At 40.4% G+C, this 27,796-nt stretch overlaps 1 protein-coding gene across 1 annotated transcript in view; it reads right to left on the bottom strand.

The window, feature by feature from the left end:
• The window catches only part of LOC126183451 (uncharacterized), a 283,765-nt gene that overhangs the window by 5,633 nt on the left and 250,336 nt on the right, over positions 1-27,796 (bottom strand). The window contains exons 19-20 of the mRNA XM_049925445.1: positions 19,923-20,794; positions 19,652-19,846 (exon numbers count right to left, since the gene is read on the bottom strand). Coding sequence (XP_049781402.1) covers positions 19,652-19,846; positions 19,923-20,794 — 1,067 coding nt within the window. The remainder of the gene's footprint in view (positions 1-19,651; positions 19,847-19,922; positions 20,795-27,796) is intronic.

The following is a 27,796-nucleotide window of genomic DNA, read 5'->3' as shown; positions in this document are numbered from 1 at the left end:
AATACCCACTGTACCCAACTTCAGCCTATCAAAACACCTTTCCAATTTCTCTAACCTACTTAACAACTGAAGACATCTAATTTTCCATGCTCTGAGACATAGAACACCAGATTAGTTTTCTCTGATGATAGCACCCTACAAAATAATAATAGCATTGAACCAAAATGCTGCTGCTATTAATTGATGTTGTTGGATTGCTGTAGAATATACAGTAGCAATAGACCTATTCAGCTCTATGATCACTTTCAGGCTATCTACAGGCAAATACACTTTGTTAACAGTTTTAAAATTATAACTAATAACAATTTTGTTTGATTGTGTGTTGGTACTTACATCCATACTGTTGTCGTGGTGCCGTTGCTGTCTTATAATCTAATTTCTGCATAAGGAACTTCAATTGCAGCCCGATTTTATTTGTTAATCATTTAATTTTCACTTACATTGATAAAAGACCTCAGCTGACATTTCTCAACAACAGGAATCATAAGTCAAAATTAAATTAAATGATTAAAAAATAAATTAGGCTGCAACTGAAGTATCTTATGCAGCAATTAAATTATTAGACAGCAACAGCACCATGATGCAATATGGATGTAAGTACCAACACACAACCAAACAAAATTGTAATTAGTTATAATTTTAAAACTGTTAACAAAGTGTATTTGCCTGCAAATAGCATGAAGGTGGCCAAAGAGCGGACATAGGCACACTGCTAGTGTATATTCTACAGCAACAAACAGCATCAATTATAGAATTATTTTGGTTCAACACTATTATTACACTGTCATTACAAGACATGTGTATGGGGGACTATTTTATCTACACAGTATTTCACTGAAGAGGACGCAGTCATCAATAACTCATACACTGGAGCTCTATGTCCTCTGGTAATATAACAACTGTAGCTTCCTATTGCTTTAAGCTGCACCGCACGACCAACATAGCAATGTCATGTTCGTTAATACTGTAAGTCCAAAAAAAATCAGACACCCCTCTCTATGATTAGGCATGCAAGCACACTGTGGCATGGATTGTGTGAGGGGAAGGGTGTAGGGAACATCAGGATTATACAAATAGTGAATCACACTTTATCAGAGAGGTTTTGTTGGCTAGCCAAGCTCTGTGGTTAACAAACTCTACAAGCCAAAAAAAGCCAAGATGTTTTCATATACATACACATCATCAATGGATATGTAAATGATTAGAAATATAAGTCTATGACAGGTACTACTGCCACCAGCATTCACTAGTGTTGTTACCAAACTCGGTACGGTATATAAGAGATGAGAACAGTGTCGGATGTTGAGTGATCACTGTGAAGGACATGGAGATAACTTGTACTTGTGAGAGACAGCATTATCACCACCTGACTGAGTTTGAAAGGGGCCTCATTGTGGATCTTCACTGGTTGGTTTGTCAAATCATGAAACACCCAGATTTGTGGTGCATTTGGAAGTGTTGGTGCTGCAGTGTCTGACTGCACGGAAACGTGAGGGCAGGCATACTCGCATAGTCGTTGTCAAAGTTCCGGATGACCACAAGGGAGGATCGCAATTTGTGCAGCAAGCACATCACAATTTCTTCCTATCTGCACCTGACATGCAGGAACAAGTAATGGATTAACATTCTGTGTCATCCTGCACCATTAGCTGGAGACTAGCAGCTGCCAGACAAGAAAATTACCATCCCATGTGTAGGATGCCATTAATATCACAACAAAAACAGCTGCATTTGGAGTAGTGCCATGACTAAGAAGAATGGACTGCTGATGAATGGTATCACATTCCACTCACCAATGAATTGTATGGCAAGAACCTGGGGAGAAGTCCCTTTCTTCCAAAGAGTTGGATACACACAGTGGTGCTATTCCCGGCATCACAATGTGGGGAGACATCAAGTACAACTGCATCTCATGGCTGGTAGTGATCCAGGGAGCGCTTAATGGCACAACAGTATGTCAATGACATCGTGTGTCCTCATGTGCTACCTCTCATGTGATAGTATCAAAGTGCCATTTTTCAAAAGGACAACGCTTGTCGTACACAGATGACCCACCGCTATGAGCTGTCTGTGTGATGCTGGGATGCTCCCGTGGCCAGCAAGATCGCCTAGTCTGTCCCCAACAGAACACATGTTGCACCAGTGCCAGTATCCTGGATATCAAAGACCAGTTATAACAGTTGCGGGCCGGCTCGCCTCAGGAGAGGATACAAAATTCTGATGATCATACAATACTTTTGCAGAAGTTGGAACATTGTGGAATTAAGGGGAAAAGGTTTGCAGTTGTTCACTTCATATGTGGAAAGGAGAAAGCAGACGATTGCCCTCTAGTGTCAACACAAGGGGAGTGCTACAGGCTCTGTTCTCAATCTATTACTTTTATGACACTTCCCAACTGAATCAGTGCATGTATCCAAGTTAGAGTGATGCAACGTCGTACTGATAAGTGGGCTTGTACTGCTAAGTTCTTTATAAATCTGACTCCATTTTGTGATCACCAAAGTAACATCAAACACCCTCTCAACTCATGAAGTTTCACTGCATCTCCTCCTCTCCCATCTGAGTGTTTCACTTTATTTGTCAGGCAGTACGATTTTAAATTTTAAAAATATCAAGAGCTTTGAGAGACTTAACCTTTAAGTCCCTTGCATGTAGCAACTAGGTAAGCTTTTTACAAAAAATTATACCCAGGAATGATGTATATTTTTTAAAAGTTGTAAGCATATTCCTTACGCTCAATTAAGACAAACTAAAAACATTACATGAATGGTTAAAAATGACACAGACACTTAAGCCGATTAGTTGCTGGTTCAACTGACCTGTGGATACTGGAAAATGGATAAAAGAAAATCTATATTAGCTGACTCCTGTGTAAGTAAGCTTGTTGTATAGCTCCTTCTAGCACACTAAAGTTATTAAGAGTCTAATGATATCTCACAAACCCACAATGAAAACAATCAGGAAGAACCCTGGATTCTAAGATACAGACAGGGCAGTTGCTGAACATCTGATCCAATGCCTTTCCTGCACCTTGTGAGGACCACAATACGATACCTATTTTATTTTAGTTATTTACCAGACTTTAAGAAGAATATAATAATTCCAATCCCAAAGAAAGCAGGTGTTGACAGATGTGAATGTTACCGAACTATCAGTTTAATAAGTCACAGCTGCAAAATACTAACGCGAATTCTTTACAGACGAATGGAAAAACTGGTACAAGCCGACCTCGGGGAAGATCAGTTTGGATTCCGTAGAAATGTTGGAACACGTGAGGCAATACTGACCTTACGACTTATCTTGGAAGAAAGATTAAGAAAAGGCAAACCTACATTTCTAGCATTTGTAGACTTAGAGAAAGCTTTTGACAATGTTGACTGGAATACTCTCTTTCAAATTCTGAAGGCGGCAGGGGTAAAATACAGGGAGCGAAAGGCTATTTACAATTTGTACAGAAACCAGATGGCAGTTATAAGAGTCGAGGGGCATGAAAGGGAAGCAGTGGTTGGGAAAGGAGTGAGACAGGGTTGTAGCCTCTCCCCGATGTTATTCAATCTGTATATTGAGCAAGCAGTAAAGGAAACAAAAGAAAAATTTGGAGTAGGTATTAAAATTCATGGAGAAGAAGTAAAAACTTTGAGGTTCGCCGATGACATTGTAATTCTGTCAGAGACAGCAAAGGACTTGGAAGAGCAGTTGAACGGAATGGACAGTGTCTTGAAAGGAGGATATAAGATGAACATCAACAAAAGCAAAACGAGGATAATGGAATGTAGTCAAATTAAGTCGGGTGATGCTGAGGGAATTAGATTAGGAAATGAGACACTTAAAGTAGTAAAGGAGTTTTGCTATTTAGGGAGTAAAATAACCGATGATGGTCGAAGTAGACAGGATATAAAATGTAGACTGGCAATGGCAAGGAAAGCGTTTCTCAAGAAGAGAAATTTGTTAACATCGAATATAGATTTAGGTGTCAGGAAGTCGTTTCTGAAAGTATTTGTATGGAGTGTAGCCATGTATGGAAGTGAGACATGGACGATAACTAGTTTGGACAAGAAGAGAATAAAAGCTTTTGAAATGTGGTGCCACAGAAGAATGCTGAAGATAAGGTGGGTAGACCACGTAACTAATGAGGAGGTATTGAATAGGATTGGGGAGAAGAGAAGTTTGTGGCACAACTTGACTAGAAGAAGGGATCGGTTGGTAGGACATGTTCTGAGGCATCGAGGGATCACAAATTTAGCATTGGAGGGCAGCGTGGAGGGTAAAAATCGTAGAGGGAGACCAAGAGATCAATACACTAAGCAGATTCAGAAGGATGTAGGTTGCAGTAGGTACTGGGAGATGAAGAACCTTGCACAGGATAGAGTAGCATGGAGAGCTGCATCAAACCAGTCTCAGGACTGAAGACCACAACAAAATACCAGGGTTCATGCAAGCAAAAGCTATTTGGTCATTAAATGAATCAGTACGTAGTTCTTAGAAAGCTGACTAGAAAATTTATGAACAATTAATTAAAGAATTAATAAAACACGAAAAACAGAGTACACAGATAAATAACACATTAACATAGAAAAGTTATCATCTACTGTGAGGAACTCCTGTACAGAATAGAAATAATCTGTACAAAGGAAACCTTTCAACTTGGACTTGAATACTTGGTGTTTGTCACTTGTTTTTACTTCCGGAAATAAGACCTGTAGAATAGTGCACACCTTTATGTTAAATGTTTATCCAAGTGAATATCATTTTTGTGGCATGTTCCCTGAACAAATGTTGCAATTTCTTCTGAATGAGTCTATAATGGCAACAGCAATTCTCATGATGGAATATATGTACAGGGATAACAGAGTTAGAATTCTGAAACACTCAAACAACAGCCTACATGAAGATTATAAACTGACACCGTAGATCAGTCTGGAATTAGAATGTTCTCGATGAGTGAACCCTGCCGCCCAAAAATATAACTCCATATGAGATAACAGAGTGAATGTGAGCAAAGTAGACAAGCCTTTGTGTTTCAGTATCAGAGGCTGTGTAGGTCATTCTTATAGTGATGATAGCAACTTTCAGTTTCTGCACAAGATCTTAATACTCCCAAAATAGCCTTTCATCTCTACTCTAGTCTTAAGAATTTGTAACAGTTGATTTCACTGACTGGCCACCTTCAGACAGCAAAATTTTACTTTTACAAGAGCTCCATGTCAAAAATTATATGCATTGCATTTTGTACAGTTAGGCATTTATCTGTTCTCTGAAAGCCATGTGCTAGTTTTACTGGCTATCCTATTAACTACATCACTTGTATTACATTACACATCTTTCACAATAACATTTCTGTCATCTGCAAAAAGAACAAGTAGTAGCAGATCATTGATTTATAAAAGTAATAGATTGAGAACAGAGCCTGTAGCACTCTCCTTGTGTTGACACTAGAGGGCAACCGTCTGCTTTCTCCTTTCCACATATGAAGTGAACAACTGCAAACCTTTTCCCCTTAATTCCACAATGTTCCAACTTCTACAAAAGTATTGTATGATCATCAGAATTTTTTTATGTCAAATCAATGAAAACAGCTACTGCCCTCAACCTATCACTTAGCCCTCCTTGTGCTTCATCCACAAAAGAATAAACGGCATTTTCTATGGATACTCCTTTCCTGAAGCGAAACTGGGAGTCTTACAGAAAATTATGTATACCAAGATGTGCCACTACTCTCCTATGCATTGGTTTCTCAAAAACTCTGGTAGCAAAGAAATTGGCCAGTAATGGTCTACAATATTACTTTTGTCCTGTTCATAACATGGTTTCACTAATGAGTATTTCAGTCTGTCAGGAAACAGACAACACCCGAAACATACATTGTCCAATCAGTACCGAGCTAAAGTATGGTGCACTGGTATTCTTTATCCTACTTGAAATTTCATTATACTCATGGAAATTATTACCCTTTAATGGTCCAATAATTTATCTAACTCCATCTTTGCTTGTTTCTCGCAGCTAAGAAGTGATTATTAAATATTTTGCACAGTGCTGGTGGATCCCAAACAATTTCATTCTCAAGTAAGAGAAGTGTAATATGTTTAGCATCCATATTCTGCCTTGATACCTCTTTCACAACTGACCATATAGTTTTAATTTTATTCTGTGAGTTTTCTATTCTCTTGAAGTAATGTGTTGTTTCAACCTGTTTGATGACATTCCTCAGCATTTTGCAGTATCATCTGTTACAAAATTCTATTACTCAGCTCTGTCTGTATTTCATATTCTGATACAGCTCCTGTTTCCTCCTACATGATACTCTAATGCCTGCTTTGACATGTATGTCATTTCCATGTTTAAGGAGGGCAGTTAAAATGGCTTCTTTTCACAAGACACGGAATTGTCCTGCTTCACATATAAAGATAAAAGCAATGACAGGACTAATAGACTATTTCTGATGAACTGCCATGACATGATTTAATGGACTTGGTTGTAACCTATGAGCCATAAACAATGGTGAATCTTGCTGTCAGATATAGAAAGGGTGGCAGTAAACTTCATAAATGGCAGAACTTAAGTTCTAACTCCTCTCCTCAGCAAACACCTGATGGTAAGCTGGATCATAGCTTGTGGTGGTGGTAGAATAGTAAATAGTTTCACACTCAGGATATGAACACAGGGGAGCAGGTGCACGAATCCTGCACCACCATTCATGGCAAGGTCCTAGTGGAGGTGGTTTGCCGTTACCTTCATCCGATGTATTATGTGTGTATCTGTGTTGTGTGTATGACTGTGATGAGTCTTTGTACAGTGTAGTGATGGGTTTGTGTTGATATGGATGAAGGAAGGGAGAGGATAAAACCCTGTGCTCGCACATAGCCTACTCCTTGCGAATAGTACCAAGGTGACCACACTGAGCTCAATGACCCCATCTGACAGACAGATCACCATTGACAGTGTCACAGACCCTTGCTTCATGACACATTACAGTGAGGTATGGAAATTAATACAGGACATTGGCGCAAAGACTGATGATTACAAAGTTCGTGCCAAATTCTGATAGTAACTTGACTGAAATGTTTCACCAGCCAAGACAATGTCTCCTTTACTTGACGAACACCATTACTTATCCAACTTTGATTCAATCAGGAACCGTTGTGCACAGTGATTGTAGGCTATAAGGAAGGAAAGGTACACAGCAGTCAGTTGCAATCCCATTAGTTTTTATTATTCTTGCAAATCTAAATTTTGGCTATGAATAGCCATCTGATGAAATCACTAACAGAGCACTTTCCACTCTTGGCATAATTCATCTGATGGTCTCCAGTGCAACAAAATGCAATGAAATGATGTGTGTTCAGGAATTCTTGCCACCATCTCTTTTTGCTAGCCTTAACAAAAAGGCTTTTTGCCCTCACTATGTGAAAAATATGACATTATCTGCAAGTGGTCTGCTTTTGATTCTTCACAGTGCCACATGACCGACCCTGTAGCGGTGCAGCACTTTTCACCTTCTCCAAGGGACAGGCTGCCATCTAAGCTGTCCTGAATATTAGAGTATGAATGCATCAGCACGGCAGTCGATTGTGTATTTCCACGTTCAAACACTATATGTGGGGGGTACAGTGACCAGTTTGCCTTGATGAGCAACTATGTGGGCAAGTTTCTTACAAGCACGCTCTGTCTGATAAGCTTCTTCAGAATGGGAAATGGTCTCTGGGATGAAGGACAATGTCAGCTTTACAGTGGGCAGTGTGAGCAAGGACAAGTGAGCACAGCAACAAATCAATAGCAGAGAACGATCCTGTTGCATTAGTGAAGTGTGTGCTCTGCCTGTGTGCAGCATACATGAATGTGGTGATGATAAGAAGCCCTCAGAAACCTGACCCTGGAGCAAGTGGTGGTTGGACACTTCATGACAGTATTTGTTGATAGTTTTTGCATCATAGAAACTTTCTTCTCACATACTTGTTTTGCTAAATAGTTAAAAGATGTAGGAAAAACAGATCGTTTTTGAATATGAACTTTGTTGGTGTCAAGAAACAGAACTTATCTTCTGTATTTTCATTATTTCAATGACTGGCTTACATTCTTGAGTCAAAATTTGATGGACACTAACAGTACCTGCACTTACTTGGTGCTGTAAATAAATTTTTTGCACCATTAGCAGTTTCACAAGTCTCATGGCAGCTTTACTACTACATGAAGTTTGTGATCTACAATCAATTGTTGTTCGAAACAACAGTAACATTCACAAATATCATACTAAACAGAAGAATGACTTACACTATTGATCATTCAGCCTTACTGTGGCACAAAAATGAGTGAGTTATTCAGTCATAAAAACTATTGATCACTTACCCAGAGATTTGAAGAATTTAATACATAAAAAAAGTTGATTTCAAACACAAACTGAAATCTGGAAACTCCTTCTACTCTGTAGAAGAATTTCTTAATGTGCTCATGTTCAAAACAATCTGTGTGCTTTTTTTTTTTTTTTTTTTTTTTTTTGTTTACATTAATGACCTCTCGCCTGTTACATTGCTAGACGCTAAGTCTGTTCTGTTTGCAGATGATACAAACATAGTGAGAATGATGTCAGAAGTAGGAGATATAAATACACACATTTAAAAAAAAAAAGTTTTGCATCACCCGATTTCCCAGAACTCCAGAAGACAGACGTTGACTGTGGATACTCTATCACAGATACAAACCCTTTGACTGTTCTGAGATGTCACTAAACCCGCCCACAGATGTAAACAACCATGCGTGAGGAACACCTATTAGATGGAGGGGTGTGCGGTGGGGGGAGGGGGCTGACAGCCGATCAGTTCCAGTCATTCCACCAGCTCGTATTGTCTGCAGTTCAACCATGCCTAGATACTCTATACCGTGGTTTGATCGTGTCCGCATTGTTACTTTGTGCCAGGAAGGGCTCTCAATAAGGGAAGTTCCAGGCATCTCGGAGTGAACCAAAGCGATGTTGTTCGGACATGGAGGAGATACAGAGAGAGACAGGAAATGTCAATGACATGCCTCGCTCAGGCCGCACAAGGGCTACCACTGCAGTGGACGACTGCTACCTAAGGATTATGGCTCAGAGGAACCCTGACAGCAATGCGACCTTCTTGAATAATGCTTTTTGTGCAGCCACAGGACATTGTGTTATGACAAACTGTACCCAATAGGCTGCATGATGTGCAACTTCACTCCCGACACCCACGGCAAGGTCCATCTTTGCAACCATGACAACATGCAGCGCAGTGCAGATGGGCCCAAAAACATGCCAAATGGACCACTCAGGATTGGCATCACGTTCTCTTCACTGAGTGCAACCATATCGACAGCATATTGGCGAGGCATTTGTCTTAATGGACAACAATTCGTGCCACCATCATGCACATCTTGTGAATGACTTCCTTCAGGATAACGACATCACTCGACTAGAGTGGCCAGCATGTTCTCCAGACATGAACCTTATTGAACATGTCTGGGATAGATTGAAAAGGGCTGTTTATGGACAACGTGACCCACCAATCACTCTGAGGCATCTACGCTTTTCAGGGAGCAAAAATGAGTGACAAGAATCATTTGTGGTGTAAGTTCAAGAATATCATGCAGAACCTGTTCAAGGAACTTTGTATTCTAACCACTGCTTCTCAGTATATGTATTCCTTAATGAAATTTATTGCACATAATATATCTCTATTTCACACCAATAGCTCAATACGTAGTATCAGTACTAAAAATAAGAACAATCTACATAAAGACCACAAATCACTTACCTTGGTCCAAAAAGGGGTCCAATATTCAAGAACGCACATTTTCAATAAATTGCCAGCAACCATTAAAACCCTGGTTTCAGTTAAAGCATAGTTTAAACAGAGTTTGAAAGACTTTTTGATAGCCAACTACTTTTACTCTATAGATGAATACCTTAACAGAGACTGTGAACCCAGCTTAAATAAAAATATCTGTTAGATTTCTGTTTTTACAGCACTTGGTCACAACAGTCAAGATTAGGTATTTTGTGTATGACAAATTTATTAATAGTGCTTAACAATGGTTCATTCTGACAGCTTGTTAATTCTGTAAATATTAGCTGTTCTAGTTTACTGCATTGTATTCACCTAGTTCAACAATTTCCTGACAAATGACCAGGGTAGTAAGTATTATATTCAAATGTTTTATGTTATACTTTCTGTCATCTTCTACACCCATGAGAATCACCTCATTTTTTGGGTCTAGGAATGAAAACTGAATCTAATCTAATCTGTAATGCTATTTTGTATATATATATAGGGGGGAAGCAGGGGGGGGGGGGGGGAGAGAGAAAGAGAGAGAGAGAGAGTTAAGAATGTATCACTATTTGGAAAAAAAAGAAAAAAAAAAGAATCCAAGAGTTGCTTTAGATTCATGTAAATGGTTAGTATGTAGCCATATTTTTCACTGAGAAAGGCATCATAAATGTAAACTAACAGACTTTTTCAACATCATAGGGAGACATTGCAATTATGATCCTATGAACATGCAAATTACTAACTGATTGCACTTTGCACAAGTAGCCTGTCCCTTACACGTAACGTTTTTGTGTTCATAGTGCTCACACTTGAAACATCACACACTATTAATGATGTCAGTAGACATCCTGAAGTTAATGAAATGTGCAGTTAAGTGTTTGAGCAAAGCCAGCAGTTTAAATATCAGTACAAATATGGCTATATTCTCGAGCTTGCCACAGCCACTGTTATTTGTACTCATCACAAGCTATGCCTCAATTTTCTCCTTCATTCTTTGAAATTTCACTACATGAGTGGAGAAAGTGTACTTTTAGAAGGCGATACTTTCTTTTTCTTTATGGCTCATCAGTCTTCTGCTTGATTTGATGTGGCCTATCACAAATTCCTCTCCTGTGCCAACCACTTCACCTCACAGTAGCACTTGCAAACTTCCTCAACTATTTGTTGCATATATTTCAACCTCTGTCTTCCCCTATTGTTTTATGTTATTCTCTGATATCTTACACATGTTCCATCATCTTGTCCCTTCCCCTTGTCAATATTTTCCCCATGTTTCTCTCCTCACTGATTCTGCAGAGAACCTCATTTCTCATCAGTCCACTTACTTTTCAACATCCTTCTAGAGAACCACACCTCAAATGTTGCAATTCTCTTTTCTTGTTTTCCCACAGTCCAAGATTCACTTCCACACGACACTACACTCCAAAAGTACATTCTCAGAAATTTCTTTCTCAAATTAAGGCCAATGTTTGATACAAGTACCCTTTTTTTGTCCAGGAATGCCCTCTTTGCCTGTGCTGGTCTGTTTTCTTATGCCCTCCACAACATATCTGCATAATTTTATTTTCTAGGTACCAGAATTCCTTCACTTCATCTGCTTTGTAGCCCCCCATTTTGATGTTGAGTTTATTGCTAACCTCATTTCTACTACTCATTACTTGTCTTCTTCTATTTACCTTCAAGACATAGTGAGAACTCAATAGACTGTTCATTCCATTCAGGAAGTCCTGCAAATCTTCTTTATTGTCACTGAGCATTGAATTTTAATCCTTCTCCTGACAATTTCTTTTATTTCCATCATTGCTTCTTTGATGTACAGATTGAACAGTTGGAGCGAATGGCTAAATCCTTGTCTCACACACTCTCTAATCCAAGCAATTCATTTCTGGTCTTTCTTTCTTATTTTTCTCTCTTGCTTGCTGTGCATGTTGTATATTACCTGTCTTTCTCTTGACCTTACACATATTTTCCTGAGAATTTCAAACATCTTTCACCAATTTACACTGTCGAAAGCTTGAACTAGGTCGATAAATCCTATGAACAAGTTGATTTTTTAAAATTTTGCTTCCATTATCAAGTGCAATGTCACAACTGCCTCTCTTGTGTCTACACCTTTCCTAATGCTGAACTGACTTACTGAACAGATTCTTAATTTGCTTTTCCTTTTCCTGAATACTATTCTTGTTTTTGATATTTTTCCAAAAATCCAATGATTTGTGCCCTGTCTCATTGATTCTGCAAACTAACTTGAATAGTTGTCACTTCCCCTAATGACTTTAGAAATTCCAAAAGAATGTTGTCGATGCCTTCTGCCTTATTTGCTCAATAGTCTTCCAAAACATTGTTATACTTTGACTCTGATGCACTATATCCCATGAACTACGTATTGAATCTCATTTCTTCTTGATTACACCATTAGATAGTAGTAGTAGTAGTAGTAGTAGCAGTAGTAGTTTTTGTGGTGGTGGTGGTGGTGGCGGCGGCGGCGGCGGTGGCAAACAGGTGCTCAGTGGCGAGGTTACCAGCACCCTTACAAGTATTAAAGGAAACAAAGAAAGGGAAAAGAGTTAAAAAGGTGGGCACAATCACTCACTCTTACATTTGCTCACTCACTCACTCACTCCTACCTCACTTGCATAGACACACACAATTACTACATATCACATGCCGCAAAACAAAGGAGATATACTGAAAGGTGGTACACCTGGGATGAAAATAGAAGTAAAACAACAGAGGAAATAACAACAATGGCACAGGGAAATGTGACTGGCTGACCACTTACAAAAAAAAAAAAAAAAAAAAAAACACGGGTGAGCCAGTAACCATGTGAACACATTAAGAATATCTCCCTTAAAGTTTTGGAAACAAGTTGCACAGACCACAAAACCTTAAAACTTTAACCACATTCATTTCAGTGTCACTTAAAATACAGGGCAGATCTGTTGGCAATTCGGTCATTGCCCTCGGGTCCAAAAATAAAACACAGTCCAGTTAGATGTGGCACACAGTGATCTATACACTGCATGCACCTCACAGTGGAGGGTCCTCTAACCGGAGCGAGAAGCCATGTGTAAGACAACTGTGGCATATGTAAAGATTAATGAGGAAAACATCATCCCATATTCGTGGCTGGAAGGTGGCATGCGATGGCTGTGTAGTGGGCTTTATATGAAGCAGCTTATTATCTGTTACTTCCAGTCACTTGTCTTCCCATCAACGCATGGCTCTGTACCTCAGCAACAAGGTGGTGGCACACTGAAATAACTGAGCGTCACAACATGCCTCCTTGCTTGCTATATCCACCTTCTCATTCCCCACAATACCCATGTGCCCTGGTACCCAGCAGAAAGACACCTCCTTCCCAAGCTGTTGTAGTTGGAAGAGGGCATCCTGGATATTCTGGACTACTTTATCTGTGGGTACAAGTACTGTAGAGAGTGAAGGGCACTCAGAGAATCAGTACTGACAAGGACTGTAGCACTCCAATCACATCTCACCTGTTCCAGTGCCTGCCAAGATCGCATGTAATTCTATGTTGAGGAAAGAAAGTCTCAAGGCAGTCAGACCTTGAGGACATGATTAGGAAACACAACAGAGAAACCAATTGAGTTCCCCCATATGGACCCATGTGTAAATACAGCTGTGGAGTTGTGGTGCTCAGTTAAAATATCATAAAATAATGTATTAAAAACATATGCAGGACTGCAATCTCTACTGTACTGCACCAAATCTAAAATTATTCTGGGACCTCTGCAGTGACCTGGGTAGCAGATGGTTAAAACCCTGGATTTGGGGTTGTGTGTGCTCCACACCAAGAGACTCCAGCACATGCTGCACGCGTGTCCTAAATGGTATTGTTGCTCATTTATGATTGGAGAAAAGGCATTCCAGAAATGGGCGAGCAACAGTATGATTTGCATGTTAAGTTGGAGCTATGAGGAACTTATATACCTTGATGCACTATGAGGAGTTTCCGTCAGATGGTAAGTGTCAGTTCCCTGGCCTTGGCACAGACACTGGGTATGGGGCTGGTCCTGTAAGCCCCACTGGCCGGCCTAATCCCCTATGATGGAGAAAGCCAATAATCTTCAGGTAGGAAGGCCTCGCTGACCCATACACTATGCACCCATGGTCGAGGCATGGACACATGAAAGCCCTTTAAAACTTGAGCAGACATGCCCTGTCTGTTTCCCAAGATCAGTGGCTAAGGCATTTTATGATATTCAATGCCTTCTGGGTTTTGGCTTTCACGTCTCACAGGTGTGGTAACCACAACAATTTGGAGTAAAAAATGAGGCCCAGAAACCTCACTGAGTCTTTAAAATGTAGAATGGTATCCCTCAAATGCAAGTCAGGTAAATTAAAAATACAATGAGAATGATTAAAATGAACAAACAAACTTATCTTGAGAAAACTGAAAACCTGTCTTCACAGCCCACTCCTCAGAACTCAGCACTGTAAGCTGCAACTGATGAGTTGCTGTTGCAGCACTGGAGGAGAAACAGAAAAGAACAAAATCATCCACAAATAAAGAGCACTGTACCATAGACGTGATACTGTTTATGGCTATGGCAAAGAGGGTAATACTTATAACACTGCCCTGAGGGACACCATTCTCGTGCTCAAAATGATCTGACAGTGTGTCACCAACGTGGGACCTAATAAAACACTTAGATAGGAAAGATAGTATGAAGATGGGGAGGTGGCCATGAAAATCCTGTTGATGAAGTTGCTCTAGAATACTGTGACTCCAAGTAGTATTGTACACCTTACTGATGTCGAAGAAAACACTGAGACAGCGATGTTGACATATGAAAGTTTGCTGAATAGCTGCCTCTAGCACGATCAGGTTGTCAACAGTGGATCAAAATCTACAGAATTCACACTGAGAGTAGCTAAGGAGTTGCCTGGTCTCTAACAACCAGACCAGACAATGGTTAATCATTTGCTCCAGTGTCTTTCCTACACAGCTTGCTAAAGCGATACTCCGGAACATGTGCAGTCCATTCCTAGTTTGAGGGGAGGTATCAAAATTTCCTTTCCCCACGAGTCTGAGAAATGATCTGTATGCCATATCACTTTAAAACATTCAAGGATTTCCTTTGACACTGCTGGCAAATGTTGAAGCATGCAATACTGTTTTTGGTTAGGACTGGGTACAGTATCACGAGTCTCTGGCAGTGCCAATTCCAGCAAGCACATGGAGAAAGGGCACTAGCAAGACTCAGAATTGTGGGATCTGGAGTCAAACTTGCCCCTCTCTGCAGTTGCACAATAGTGACAGAACATTGTAACCTGGCTGGCATTGGCTGCAGCCATCTCCATCTGCCATCATCTGAGCAATGTCTCTGGGCATTGTTTGGAGACACCTCTGTTTTAGCACTGTTGCTACTGGAAATCAACTGTGTTTACTGGTCCTCCAGATGGCTTCCCATACTTTTGTAGAACAAGTGGAATGGTTGACAAGAGTCAAGGAATGCTTGCCATGACCTTTTTTTGCTCTAACTAATTACACATTGAGCCTTTGCTCTCATGACTCAAAAGGCTGTGAGGTTGTCTGTTGTTGGGTGGCATTTAAACTCTCGAAGAGCTGCAAGCCTGTCGTGGATTGCTGAATGGCACTCATTAGTCCACCAAGGTACAGGTTGCCTCCTAAGATGGATCACTCATGTGGTGTGGTCCACCCATTCCTGGACGCTGTGTTCAGACACACCCGCCTACCTGAACAGTGTCCACTTAGCCCTGCTGACCACCCATTAAGATGGCTTCTGTTCGACCAATCCTCCAACCAGCAGACAGTTCAACAATGGGAAGTGATCAGTCAGTGGTCAGTTGCTTCCCACTGTGCTGAGTCTGCAAGTGCTGGAGAGCAGAAAGAGAGGTCAATGGCTGAAGATGATCCAATAGCAGCCGAGAAATGAGTGGGACTGCCTCTACTGAAGATGCACAGCTCCTGAGACATCATGAGGTTCTGCAAGACTCGACCCCTAAGCCCTGTAATATATTATGGGCGCTGAAATCACCCAGTAGGAGAAACAGGCAGGGGAGTTGTGCAATAAGGCCTGTGAGCATCAGAGCCTATTGCATTCTGAGGAGGTAAATACAGGGAGCAAACTGCAACGGCTACTGCCTGCAGGTCAGTAACCAAGGAGAGAGCAGAGGAGTGGTGTATGTTACTAACAAACACAGCAACCTCTCCCTTGGCTCTTTCCCCAGTCAGGTCATTCTTTTGGAGAAGGGTATAGCCCCAAAAGCACAGAGGGCTCAGTAGCTTTGAAATGTGTTTTCTGTAAACAGAAAGCACATGCTATTGGCTGTGCCAGGATTTTCAGTTCCTCCACATGAGTCCTGAACCCATTTATGCTCCACTGTAGTATGAAAGCCATTTATCACAGAGGTCGTACTTTCACCCTCTCTTTCCACTGGGGTGGGGAGCCCACAACAGATTGAGGCTCAGCTTTGGGGCAGGATGGTTGCCCTGAGCAGACCTCACAGTCCATCGGCTCTGAAGCAGGAGCAGTAGAACCGTCAAGTTAATTGACTTCGATGTGTTCTGACTTCAACTGCCTGGTTTCACACACACGGAGGAAGCTTCCCATTTGATCTTTTGGCCTGGGAGGGCTTTACAGGAGCTACTGCAGCAGCAGTGGAGGCAGTGCCAAATTTTTTACCAGGCTCTACCTTCGGAGGTACCGGGAGCTCTGCAATGGTGCCAACTGTGGCTTTATCTGATGTTCTTGGGAGTGCTATTGGCTCTGAAACAACTGCAACTTGACAAATGCACTGACATACGCAGGTACTAGTGCTGACACTAGCAACCTCCATTTGTGTAGAAGCACTGTCGGTCGAAATAGGCTTTTTAAGGGCCGATGCAAAAGATGTAGTCAATGTGGGAGGCTGCAGGACTTATAGATCTTCTTGGACTCACCATATGGGATGTGTTTTCATGTTTCAATCTTGTGTACATTCCTTTCTTCAAGGAAGACATTACAGTCTCTGTACCAGACAAAATGATCCCCAGAGCAATTTACATACTTTGGAGAAGAGGAGTAACCAACTCCATCATGGGCAGCCTTGCCACATTTGTCCCAAGTGGCTTCATCCTTACATCCTAAGGTGGTGTGTCCAAAGTGCTGGCATTTAAAACAGTGCATTGGGTTCGGGACACAGGGCCGTATGCTTAGGCGAAGGAAACTTGCCTTGATATGCTCTGGGAATTTCACTACTGAACCAACCACCTTTTCCAATACATTTTGCACATCAACATCCCCTTCTTGAGTCCACTCATCTTTCAATTCCTCCTTGGTAATGTCTGCCAGATATCTACATTACACAACACAACACCTTCGCTGTAGTTGAAAATGTTGTGGAGCTCTGTTTCTATGGCATATTCCAAGGCATTTAGCTATCTGGAGGTTGGTTGCTTGTTGAGAACTAGCAGTTTCAACCAACAGTGTTCCATTACATAATCATTTGACTGATTTCAGCATACCTGCGATGCCCTCTAAATATTTTTTACTATAAAAAGGCGAAAACTTCTCAAAGTTGCCCTCTTATCATCACACAATCAAAAAACACATTTTGACCAGCAGCATGCATTGCCTGAAAAATTCTGTATAATCCCTGAGTCACGAGGAATGGTTACATGAGCCCTCTGGTGAGATTGGATGTTGGTGCCTACCAGTGACCCACCCATTGCACTGGGAGGAAGAAGAGGAAATTTCAAGGGTTCCATTTCAGTCCAACAAGCTGCTAGGGAAATGAAAGTCCACCTAGACAGAGCCCTGCATGCCTCTGTAAGCCCTATACAACTGAGGTGGGGCAGGTTCCCCAGAGGTTGCCTGATAACGTTTGTTTCAACTTAACAGCCATTCATCTCATCGGCACATGGCATGCCTTGAGATTGACTTGTTTGTTTTACCATCCTCACAACCTGGTTGGTCAAGTCAAGATCCCTGTTACCTTTGACACACAATGTTCCACTGCTGCGCCACATGGTGGTTGCTGAAGCATGACCAGCGACAAGAGGACTGGAGGTGCTTATCAGTGCTGTTACTTTCTTTGACTTTTGCTTAATAAGTACACTTTTACATATGCAAATAAATGAATATGATTTAGAAACAGTTCCAGAACAACCTGTCTGTGTTCTTGAATTTGCTTTGAAGACTAACTTCTTGAAAGCAGGAAGACTGATAACAAGGCTGTTATGTTTTGTACAATTTCTTCAGTTCTCCACATGGTATTCATACTGCTGACTCGATTTCTTCTATCTACTGCTCCTCAACACAGACAAGGCAGTTCCAACTACACACTGGGTGCTCGTCTGAATGGTTAATGCAACAGGCAGGAGAGTTATACTGTGTTCCAACTTAAGCACATTTTCAGTAACATAGCCCATCCATTAAATGCCAAAGTTCAGTATAGCCAAAACACTGACATTTATAGAAGAATAATGGGTTTGGAATGTATGTACGTACTTCAACTGAAAGAAATCTTGTATTAAGTATTCTGGTAAACTGAAATGAATGTGGGTATGGTGGCAGTCATGCCCCCCCCCCCCCCCCCCCCCCCCCCCCCCCCAGTTTTCCACTGTCATGCAACATATGGGATGTGGTATTTCCTTCAATGTGTCAGTAGAGTACAATTACAGCACTTTTTAACCAATTTTAACTTACTTGCTGCATCTTCTAGTGCTTTTTGATTAATGATACCTTCTACCCTATTTCTAATGATACGTATATCCTGGAAAACCATTTATATTCTGTTACTATTATGTAATACTGTTGACAAGATGACTTTCAACTCTGATCTTATAAGATTAGTCTATACTGGTACTCCCTGGTTGTACTGCATCTCAAGCAAAGCCTTGTATACCTGAGCAGGCCTAATATAAGTGAGGTTCAGTGAGTGCTCTGGCTCAACAACCATTCAGTCTCATCCCACCCTACTGATAAATAGTATACCTTATGGAATTTTTGTGTAGAAGTTTGCCCCATTTTCATATTTGAGCAGTTAAACCAAAATCTTTTTCTCTGTGTGACACACAATCACAATGAACAGTGATTGGTGAAGTATGCTCAGAGGTTACACTTATAGACAGTTGACAGTAGTGACCATCCCTCAACTCATTAACCCTGGTTTCACTAAATCCAAACACCACTATTCTAATGTGGAGATTAGAAGATTCATGTAGCTTACAAAATGTTATGGACATGGCATGCACTACTTCCTAAGCAAAATGAACAGGCTGATTTGCTTATCTGAAGCGTGGAGGAATGCCTCTGTGGATCACCTAAACTCTCTCTCTCTCTCTCTCTCTCTCTCTCTCTCTCTCTCTCTACAGTTATACATAAGTATCTCTCTAATTACTGTTTGTAACCATTCCCCTGTGGGTATGGCAATTAAGTGGCTGCCTGCCCCCATGAATGGGCACTGCAACACATTTGTAAATGCATGGCACTCATTAGAACACCACTGATCTCAAAATTTGCTTCAATAGAGATGTGGTCTGGATTCTTCCCACCAACACCAAGTCCTCTTAATTGTGCAACTGCTAGTGTCTGTCCTCGATCATCCACAATTCACCTATAGGAGAGTGGTTACCTGCTCTCATTCCTTTTTATTTATTTATTTTTGGTACATGAGCCACAGAATGGAGTTTCTTCAAAAATGCTCTGTTACCTTGATCTTTTTAGCACCTTTGCATAATACAAATTCACTGTTTGACATGACTCACATAATGTCACAGATAATACCAAAACATGTCTTGCCAGAAATCAGCAGTTTTCATATATCCTCAAGTATTTGTACTGTCTCAATTAGTACAAATTTCAGAAATGTAGGAAACAGCATACATGTAAATTTCTCACCTTCATGAAGGACACGTTTTTCCACTGCTACCAGAGAATTGGCACCTGCATGCATGGTAGGAACATCAGGACTCAGAAAACTTAATTCCTGAGCCTGAAAACTACTTTCTGCAGTCATAAAACTGGCATCCGTGCTTATTAAAGAATCTTGTTCTGTATTTATGTCTTCTGGTACAATACATTCTGTTGCTGAGCCTAAAAGTAAAGTTTAAAGATTACACACTGCATTTTGCAAATTATATTTAGCAAAATGTACAGGTGAAAATCTTACCTGCTTCCAAAATTCTATCAGTCTCCTGACGCCCACAATTGTCTTCTGCCTGTACATCTGTCACTGTTTTCAATGCAAGAGGAAGACTGTTCAATGACTCGGTACTAGAGCAACTCGATAAACTTGCAAGCACATCATTTAATACTCCATTTTTTCCTTCTGTATTTTCCCCTCCTCCATCTTCTACTGCTCTGTCCTCTCCAACTACGCCGTCCTCTCCAACTACGCCGTCCTCTCCAACTACGCCGTCCTCTCCAACTACGCCGTCCTCTCCAACTACGCCGTCCTCTCCAACTACGCCGTCCTCTCCAACTACGCCGTCCTCCCCAACTACGCCGTCCTCTCCAACTACGCCGTCCTCTCCTACTATGCCGTCCTCTCCTACTACGCCGTCCTCTCCTACTACGCCGTCCTCTCCTATGTCGTCCTCTTCTACACTGTCCTCTCCTACACCGTCCTCTCCTAATCCGTCCTCTCCTACACCGTCCTCTACTACTCCGTCCTCTCCTACTCCTTCCTCCTCTACACCGTCCTCTCCTACACCGTCCTCTCCTACTCCTTCCTCTTCTACTCCGTCCTCTCCTAATCCGTCCTCTGATATTCCGTCTTCTGATATTTCATCTTCTGATATTCCATCTTCTGCTAATTCGTCTTCTCCTCCTTCATATTCTCCTTCTTCCTTTGGATCAATCATAATATCTTCATTATCTTCTTTAACTAGCAGGACTGGTCTCTCATCAATGGCATTGTCATCTTCATTAACTATTGTATCATCACTTTTTTCATTAGCATCATTGTCCTCATCTGTTGCAACTTCAGTATAACAATCCCATTTTTCATTCCATTGGTACATCTTCGGGTGATCCTGACGGCTACAACAAATAATGAAATTAGTCTCCAAAATTCTGTCTGCTGAAATCATTCAAATAAACTCATTTTTTCATGAAACAAGAAAAAGAGAGAGACGAAAGCCACTCAGCCATGCAGGCTGAAAGTATTATTAAACGTAAAAAAGTAATGAATGATGTTATATTCGGTTTGCAAGCCTTGAAAAGATATTCTGCTACTTTATTATAGTTATTAATGTCTCTTCTCTTCATAAACTGAGCTACTCATCTGTGAGACTTAATCAGACAGCTCTACTTATTTTAAGATAATAATAATAATAATAATAATAATGGCATATTTCAATTATGTGGAAAAGGAAATCACTTATCAAACTGCAGCTTCAGTGAGGCCTAATAATAATGTACACAGTATAACAATCCTAGCATGTCACAGATGGCAACTACAATAAATAATGAATTTCATTTTGTAGCATAAAGAAAGAAAACTTGGCACAACTGTCCATGAATCAGAATCAATCCCCACTGCATGTAATAAAGAGGACACACTGAAAAATGAACAATTCTGTAAGGACTGTTGTGTTCACTGCAGTTCCTTTTTCTGTTTATTTCTACCCACAAACACAAAATGTTTTGGAGATGTTATCTGCTAAAGACAGCCCAGTCTTTTGTTACAACATATGCAACCTCTGAAATCGGAATCATTTTTCCTGTCTTTTCACATGGACATTCTGAGAACATGTTACAGCCATGCTTTACTACAGCGCTAAAATCAACATATCATTTGTTGAAAATTATATTTACTGACATGATTGGGAATAGCTCATCATCAGAACATTGTATAAAATTCCTTAATATGTAGCTTTGTGCCATATAATTACCTTCTCAATATTGGTGCTCAACTGTCAAGAATGTAAGTATGTGACAGAATACTATGTATTACGATGTTTCATATGATGTTCTGATGATGGGTTATGCTTGAAACGCATCAACAAATGCAGTTTTTAACAATAAAACATCTGCTGATTTTTGTGACTTAATAAAGCAGTGATATAGGATGTGTGCAGTGTTTACATAGCGGTCACAGGCTTCGTGCATGACTTTTATGTCAACACCCAAGCTTCTCACACGTATTTTCAAATACTTGATACTTTGAAAGAACACTGATCATAAACGAAAAAGTAACATACCTGAAGTTAAGATTTAAATAATGTATTTGTATGGGGTACTAATATAGAGGAATAAAGACAATGATTCAGGTCACCAGGTTGTGGATGGATTAGAAACTGCATACTAACTTGCTGAAACAGTTACCTGGTGTTCCTAACATTGTGCTAGGAAAATTTGTGCGAGCAACTGAGTTCAAGTGAGATCATATGGGCACTGGGTAACCAGATGGTCCTTCTGAAGAACTGTCCAGCAGTTGGACATGATGTGTCAGTTGTGTATCTATGCTGGGTGCTAGTAGTTTGAGGAAGGAGAACATGTTATGGTCTTTTTCTGGAAGGCAGTAGCAAACAGACTAACTCCTGCACGTCAGACAAGCAGCCACTGCTGACTGCACAGCAACTTTGACGCAAATAGGGATAAATATTGTCGGCTAAGATGATCAGGATATATCTCTTTAATTTTTAAAAACTGGGATTCCTCCAAAATCTCATCACCGTGCATAGCCCATAGTGTGGAAAGGGAGTGGGGAGGACCAGAGAAATAAGTAGCATCAAATTGTGTTTAATGTTGAGTACCGATTCTGCATTAACATCAGTGATGGTTGTTCCTGCATGTGGTGGCCACGAGAGCTGGACACAGGTGTTCATCAAGCAGCAATAGCTGCATCATACAAGCACAACTTGTGGCATCACAGGGTGCTGAACAATAAATTACAATGACTGTACATCTCTGATGTTTTTAGAGGAAACGTTGAACAATGGAAGATACATTTAGATCATCAGTCAGCCAATTCCTCTGTCATTTGTTCAAATGTTAGGGACATGTGCTCATTCAACAGGGTAGTACCAATGGCACAGATTACCGTTTAAAAGCATGAGACAATCCACAAGCTACTGGCAAGTTGCAAAGCCAGTTCTCTTGACTCCTGAAAGCATTTACTTTTTCCAAGTCCAACCCTTCTCTACCATTATCCACCTAATTACCAAAATTATGGCTGTGTCTGTGTCTGAAATTATGCATGAATGGTATAGGCTTACAGATCTATGGTGTTATTGACACAGATTCTCCTTGGTTCAACATGTAATTATGGGACAGCTGTTAGTACCAAACAGATAATAAGACCTCTACCACAGCTCTTTGTGAGTCTATGGTAACTCTGGAGCCACAATATAGTGTACAGAACTCATTAACAGTTGGAGAACTCATTAAAATCTTAAAGATACTGGTGAACAAAACTCATAATATTTCAGATTAAATGACAAATGTCATGAGTCACGATTATTTCAGCGACTCACACTTCAAATGTGTGTCTTCAGTACCAAAAGGGTAATTGTTGAACCACCCACTATCACTAGCACACTACTGAGTAAAAATGCTGTGACTTGGAAACACAGAAACTGAGTATGGAGTGAGTTCAAATCTGGGGAACCTCATCCAGCTGACCTGTATGTATATAAATCTGCATGAATTTAATTTATGATGATTTTTCTAAAAATATCAATCCATTACATTTACAAATAAGATCCTGAGTTATTCAAAAGTGTTTAAATTACCCCAGTGGCTTCCAAAAACTTAAGAAAAATCACAAAAGTAATGTAGTTTCAAAAAGTTGTATGTTGTGTCAGATGAAATCTAACAATGTTAGATGAAACCTAACAATGTTAGATGAAACCTAACAAAAGTAAATAACACATAGTATGGCACAAACAAAACATGAGAATACATAAACAGATAAGGAACTCCCATAAATTTGAAATGTTTAAATAAATGTGTCAGTTCACTGCAGCACGAGTACAGTTACGTAATTGACCCAAGCACGAGTTGAGCAAATTCAGAAATATGTGATGATGTGTATGAGCTCCACAGGAATTAAATGCCATTACTTCAGCAGAGCTGTTCCAGTGCAGCAAGCTTCTGATGAGTACTTCGAACAACACACTTCCCAAAAGCATCTCAAATCATACTCTTTGGAATTAAAATTGGAGTGGCTAGCTCAATCTCTCAGACATTGAACTGTTCACTGCTGGAGATATTAATGCATTAACAGGATGACCTCAGCTATCACTGATTTTGATATCACCAATGTGCAATTTGTCAAAGTTACCTGTCAGTGGTACAGATGAAAACTGACTTTGCACACATTGTACAGGTATCAGGCAACACTGTCAGTAGAGTTTCCCTAGGCATCACCTATTACTGAAGAAAACTACTTAGGTAAGACTGACTGAGGTCATACAGTAGGTAGATCTTAATCCACACAAAGCCAAATCCATGTTGGCTAAGAGGACAAGACCTTTCTTCTATGATCATTCTGACACAATAGGAGGTGTGCTTATCGCTCACCAAAAAGTAACAAGCATAAGTAACAACGGAATTCAAAGTTTAACAATTGTTCATTAAAATAATGAAACTGGACTTACGTTTTTGAATAGCACAATTGTATGCATGATAGACCACAACGGTAGATAAGAAGAAATCCAACATGTGGTATTATCCCCATATGAAAACACTGTCTGCTGTTGGTGGGTTTTCTTAAAAGGGTCAATTTCATGCATTTGTGTAGTAAAAGGAGCACAGTGTGTAAAGCCGGGTACAGAAATTTCATATGTATTGATAGCAAATATGGTGACATGTACGCTGCATAATCCACAGAGGGTTTACATTCATACAAATTTAACTTTGTGTGTGTGTGTGTGTGTGTGTGTGTGTGTGTGTGTGTGTGTGTCTCACAAAAATATCACAAATATTACAGACAAGGTAAGACCTTTTAAGCATTCAGCACAGTCTTTCCATCTGATAAGTCAGCAGAAACTGTGATAACAGGAAGAGACAGGGAAAACACTACATAAAACCACTAGGTCTCTCAAATCATTTCTGCCAAACAATATATTTAAAGGCAAAATTACCGTAAACTACAAAACTGCACGCATACCAAAGAGTTTTAAAAAATGCAATTGCATGTTTTTTTTTTTTAATGGACATAAGTAAACCAAACGAGAAATGAGGAACAAAACATTAGAGGCATAACAATCTACTTTCTGTAGCTCATTTAAACTAATTTTGGGACGCATTTAAAGAAGTATCCACTTAAGGAAACAACAATATGTAATAATAACAAGTGGGTACCTCAGTGCCATGAAAAAGAGCTGCAGTTTGAGTGCGTAAATTTTTATATTAGTTACAAGAACAAAAACAGAGAAAATAAAATCAAAGCAGCCTGGTACAACTGAAGACCTCAGCAGTATACAACGGTAAGGGACAATCAATGACAAACAGGGTTACTTCACGTAAAATATGGAACATGATTTGTTTTATCCATATTAGTTGATAGTTGCACAATAAACCAAGGACCTGCAGTGGTATCAATAATTTCAGATTCTTATGAATGACAAATTTCTCATGTAAACAGTGCTAAGTGCCAAAACATGGTTGACAGTAGTGGCAATATGTGTGGTTTTTTTGCCAGTCAAATGATTTTCTGGGATGATCTGTAGACGTCCGAGGGTGATGTGGATAACTAGGAGTAAGATAAAGATCCTGAATGTGTTCCTCAATGAAAGTACACTTCAAAAGTTGTTACTCATTAGGTAAATGCGGATAATTATTTAAGCAAGTAAATAATGCTAAGTTGTGTTCCTTACCATTATTCACATGAATTTACATGGCAGTGTGATGTAAGAAACAATAATGGCCATTCTTAGCATTGTTTACACGCTGTAGTAAGGTGACACTAAAATTAATTTAATATTTTGCTGAATCACAGATTAATTTTTTAGAGTGTTATACTCTTTTATTGCAAAAACAGGTAAAGGAAATCTTGGTATCATAAACTGAAACAATTTGTACTCTAAATTTGTATTTTTGAGAGCTTTCACAGCACTTCATTAAGTCAACCAGCAACTAAACAGTGGCAAGTCAATCTTAACCCATGTTGAGTGCACACATTTTGCAAGTGAATAATTTTAAATATGCATTGATACATTTTTGAAGAATAAAGTTTCAGATGGAAGTTATGATTTTAAGAACCATGTCATTACTCTACAAATATTTGAAATGTTGCGCCGACAGTAATTGATTGGGCGCAGCTGAGTAGAGTTAAGACACCTGTCCCAGAAAATGTAAGAGGCTGCTGAAGTGGGTCAGACCACAGGCTGACCAAATGTTATTACATCATGGACTGCTTGCTGATACTACAGGAACTCCCAGGCAGGCCCCTAGCACACTACTAAGTGCAACTGAGAGACCAATATCACCAATGCAGCAAGAAGGCGGAGTCATTGCAGCATTGGTGGCCCAGTTACTTCACAGCTGAGCCACGGAAATGTTGTGGCTTACCTGACTGAAAGCAATGCTGTAGCAAAACAATGATGGGCCAAGACCGTTATAAATACACATCATTTTTAGTCAAGGGTATCACAGTGTGCCAGCCAACAATCTGGAGGGGGGGAGGGGGGTGGAGACGACGACCTATATTGGTACAGGAGCCTAGGAGTCTATGTGCCTTGACCAGCCACCCTCTTCAGATTCTGCCATTGCTGGTGCCAATTCCAATGCTGTGGACTTCAGCATCCTGCAACTGATGGGCCACCTGGCTGTCTAATGTAGCTGCTGCCAGCCACATATCCAGGAGGTCTACAGTTCGAGCCCAGGGCTGTGCAGCCATTTGACTGCCATTGCCTGTGCATGCAAACTCTGTGCTGCCTGCTTCCGCTCATTGAGCAGCCACTGCTGCCACTGGGAACCACAGCATCCATCCTGGGGCCACAAGGTGATTCTGTGCTCATTTGTGTGTTGTGCCCCAGGCTGCTGTGCAGTCCCTAGTCTGCATTACAAGCTGACACATGCTGCTCTCATCACCGGTGGCCACCCTGCAAGCTGTGCCTTCTTGCAGGTTGTATACAGTTTACACACTGAGGGCATTGACTCCTTCCGCTATCACTATGATTGTTGTTGTTGTTGTTGAATAATCAATGAATGTTTTGGCAAAGATGTTTTTACGAGAACACAGACAACTTGCAGATGTCCACCACCCCTCCACTGCTACCCTGTCCAAGGTAGAGGACTATCAACATCCTGAATTCAGACTATTGTGTTCCACCACTCTCCAAAGAGGCCTACTGCTAAGGTGTCTGTAAGTTTTAACTGGTATCTGGAGCACAGTCCAGGACCATGTAGTCACAGTTTGCAGCTCAGGAATATGGTCATGAAACCAGAGGAACCTGCAGGCTTGTCATTATTTAAAGTGGATTGTAGAGAATACTATTTACAGCCAGTTAGATGCTAGAATTGTAATTTAGCAGGTCATGAATTACTGTGTATTAAGGCAGTGTAGGGCACTTGCTGGCATTATGGCATGAAGCACATCAGTGCTAGTGAATTAGTGTTATTTTATTGTACCTCTGTCAGACTGCTTGTGGTAGATGTCCTCGGTTTGAGGTGTATATTGTACTGATAGAGGTTGCAAAAATGCTAAGTACACAAGCAATACGATGCAAAAAGCGGCTGAAGTTTTGAGGAAACATATTGCTGAACTCACATTACAAAGGCACATAGATACTTTAACAGCAGACAGTGAGCATAGACAAGATGGAATGGCGGAGACAAAAGCTTCATTCAGTATACTTGTTCCTTTTGTGGATCCTATTGCAGCTTGTTTAATAGCTCTTTTTTTGGACAAACCAACTGAGAATGTGTCAGCCTTTACTGACAATCTAGAAGCTGCTACTAGTTTGGGTAACTGGGCAGACGATATACATTTGCATATGGCTACATTAAGATTAGTAGGCAATGCAAAGATGTATGTAACATACCATGAGGGGTTAAATAAGGTGTACACATTTGAACAACTTTAGAACAGAC

Source organism: Schistocerca cancellata, chromosome 4 (assembly GCF_023864275.1).
Source record: "Schistocerca cancellata isolate TAMUIC-IGC-003103 chromosome 4, iqSchCanc2.1, whole genome shotgun sequence".
Classification (NCBI taxonomy): Eukaryota; Metazoa; Arthropoda; class Insecta; order Orthoptera; family Acrididae; genus Schistocerca; species Schistocerca cancellata.
Note: the sequence above shows the minus strand (reverse complement) of the source record. Positions and strands in the feature narration are given on the sequence as shown.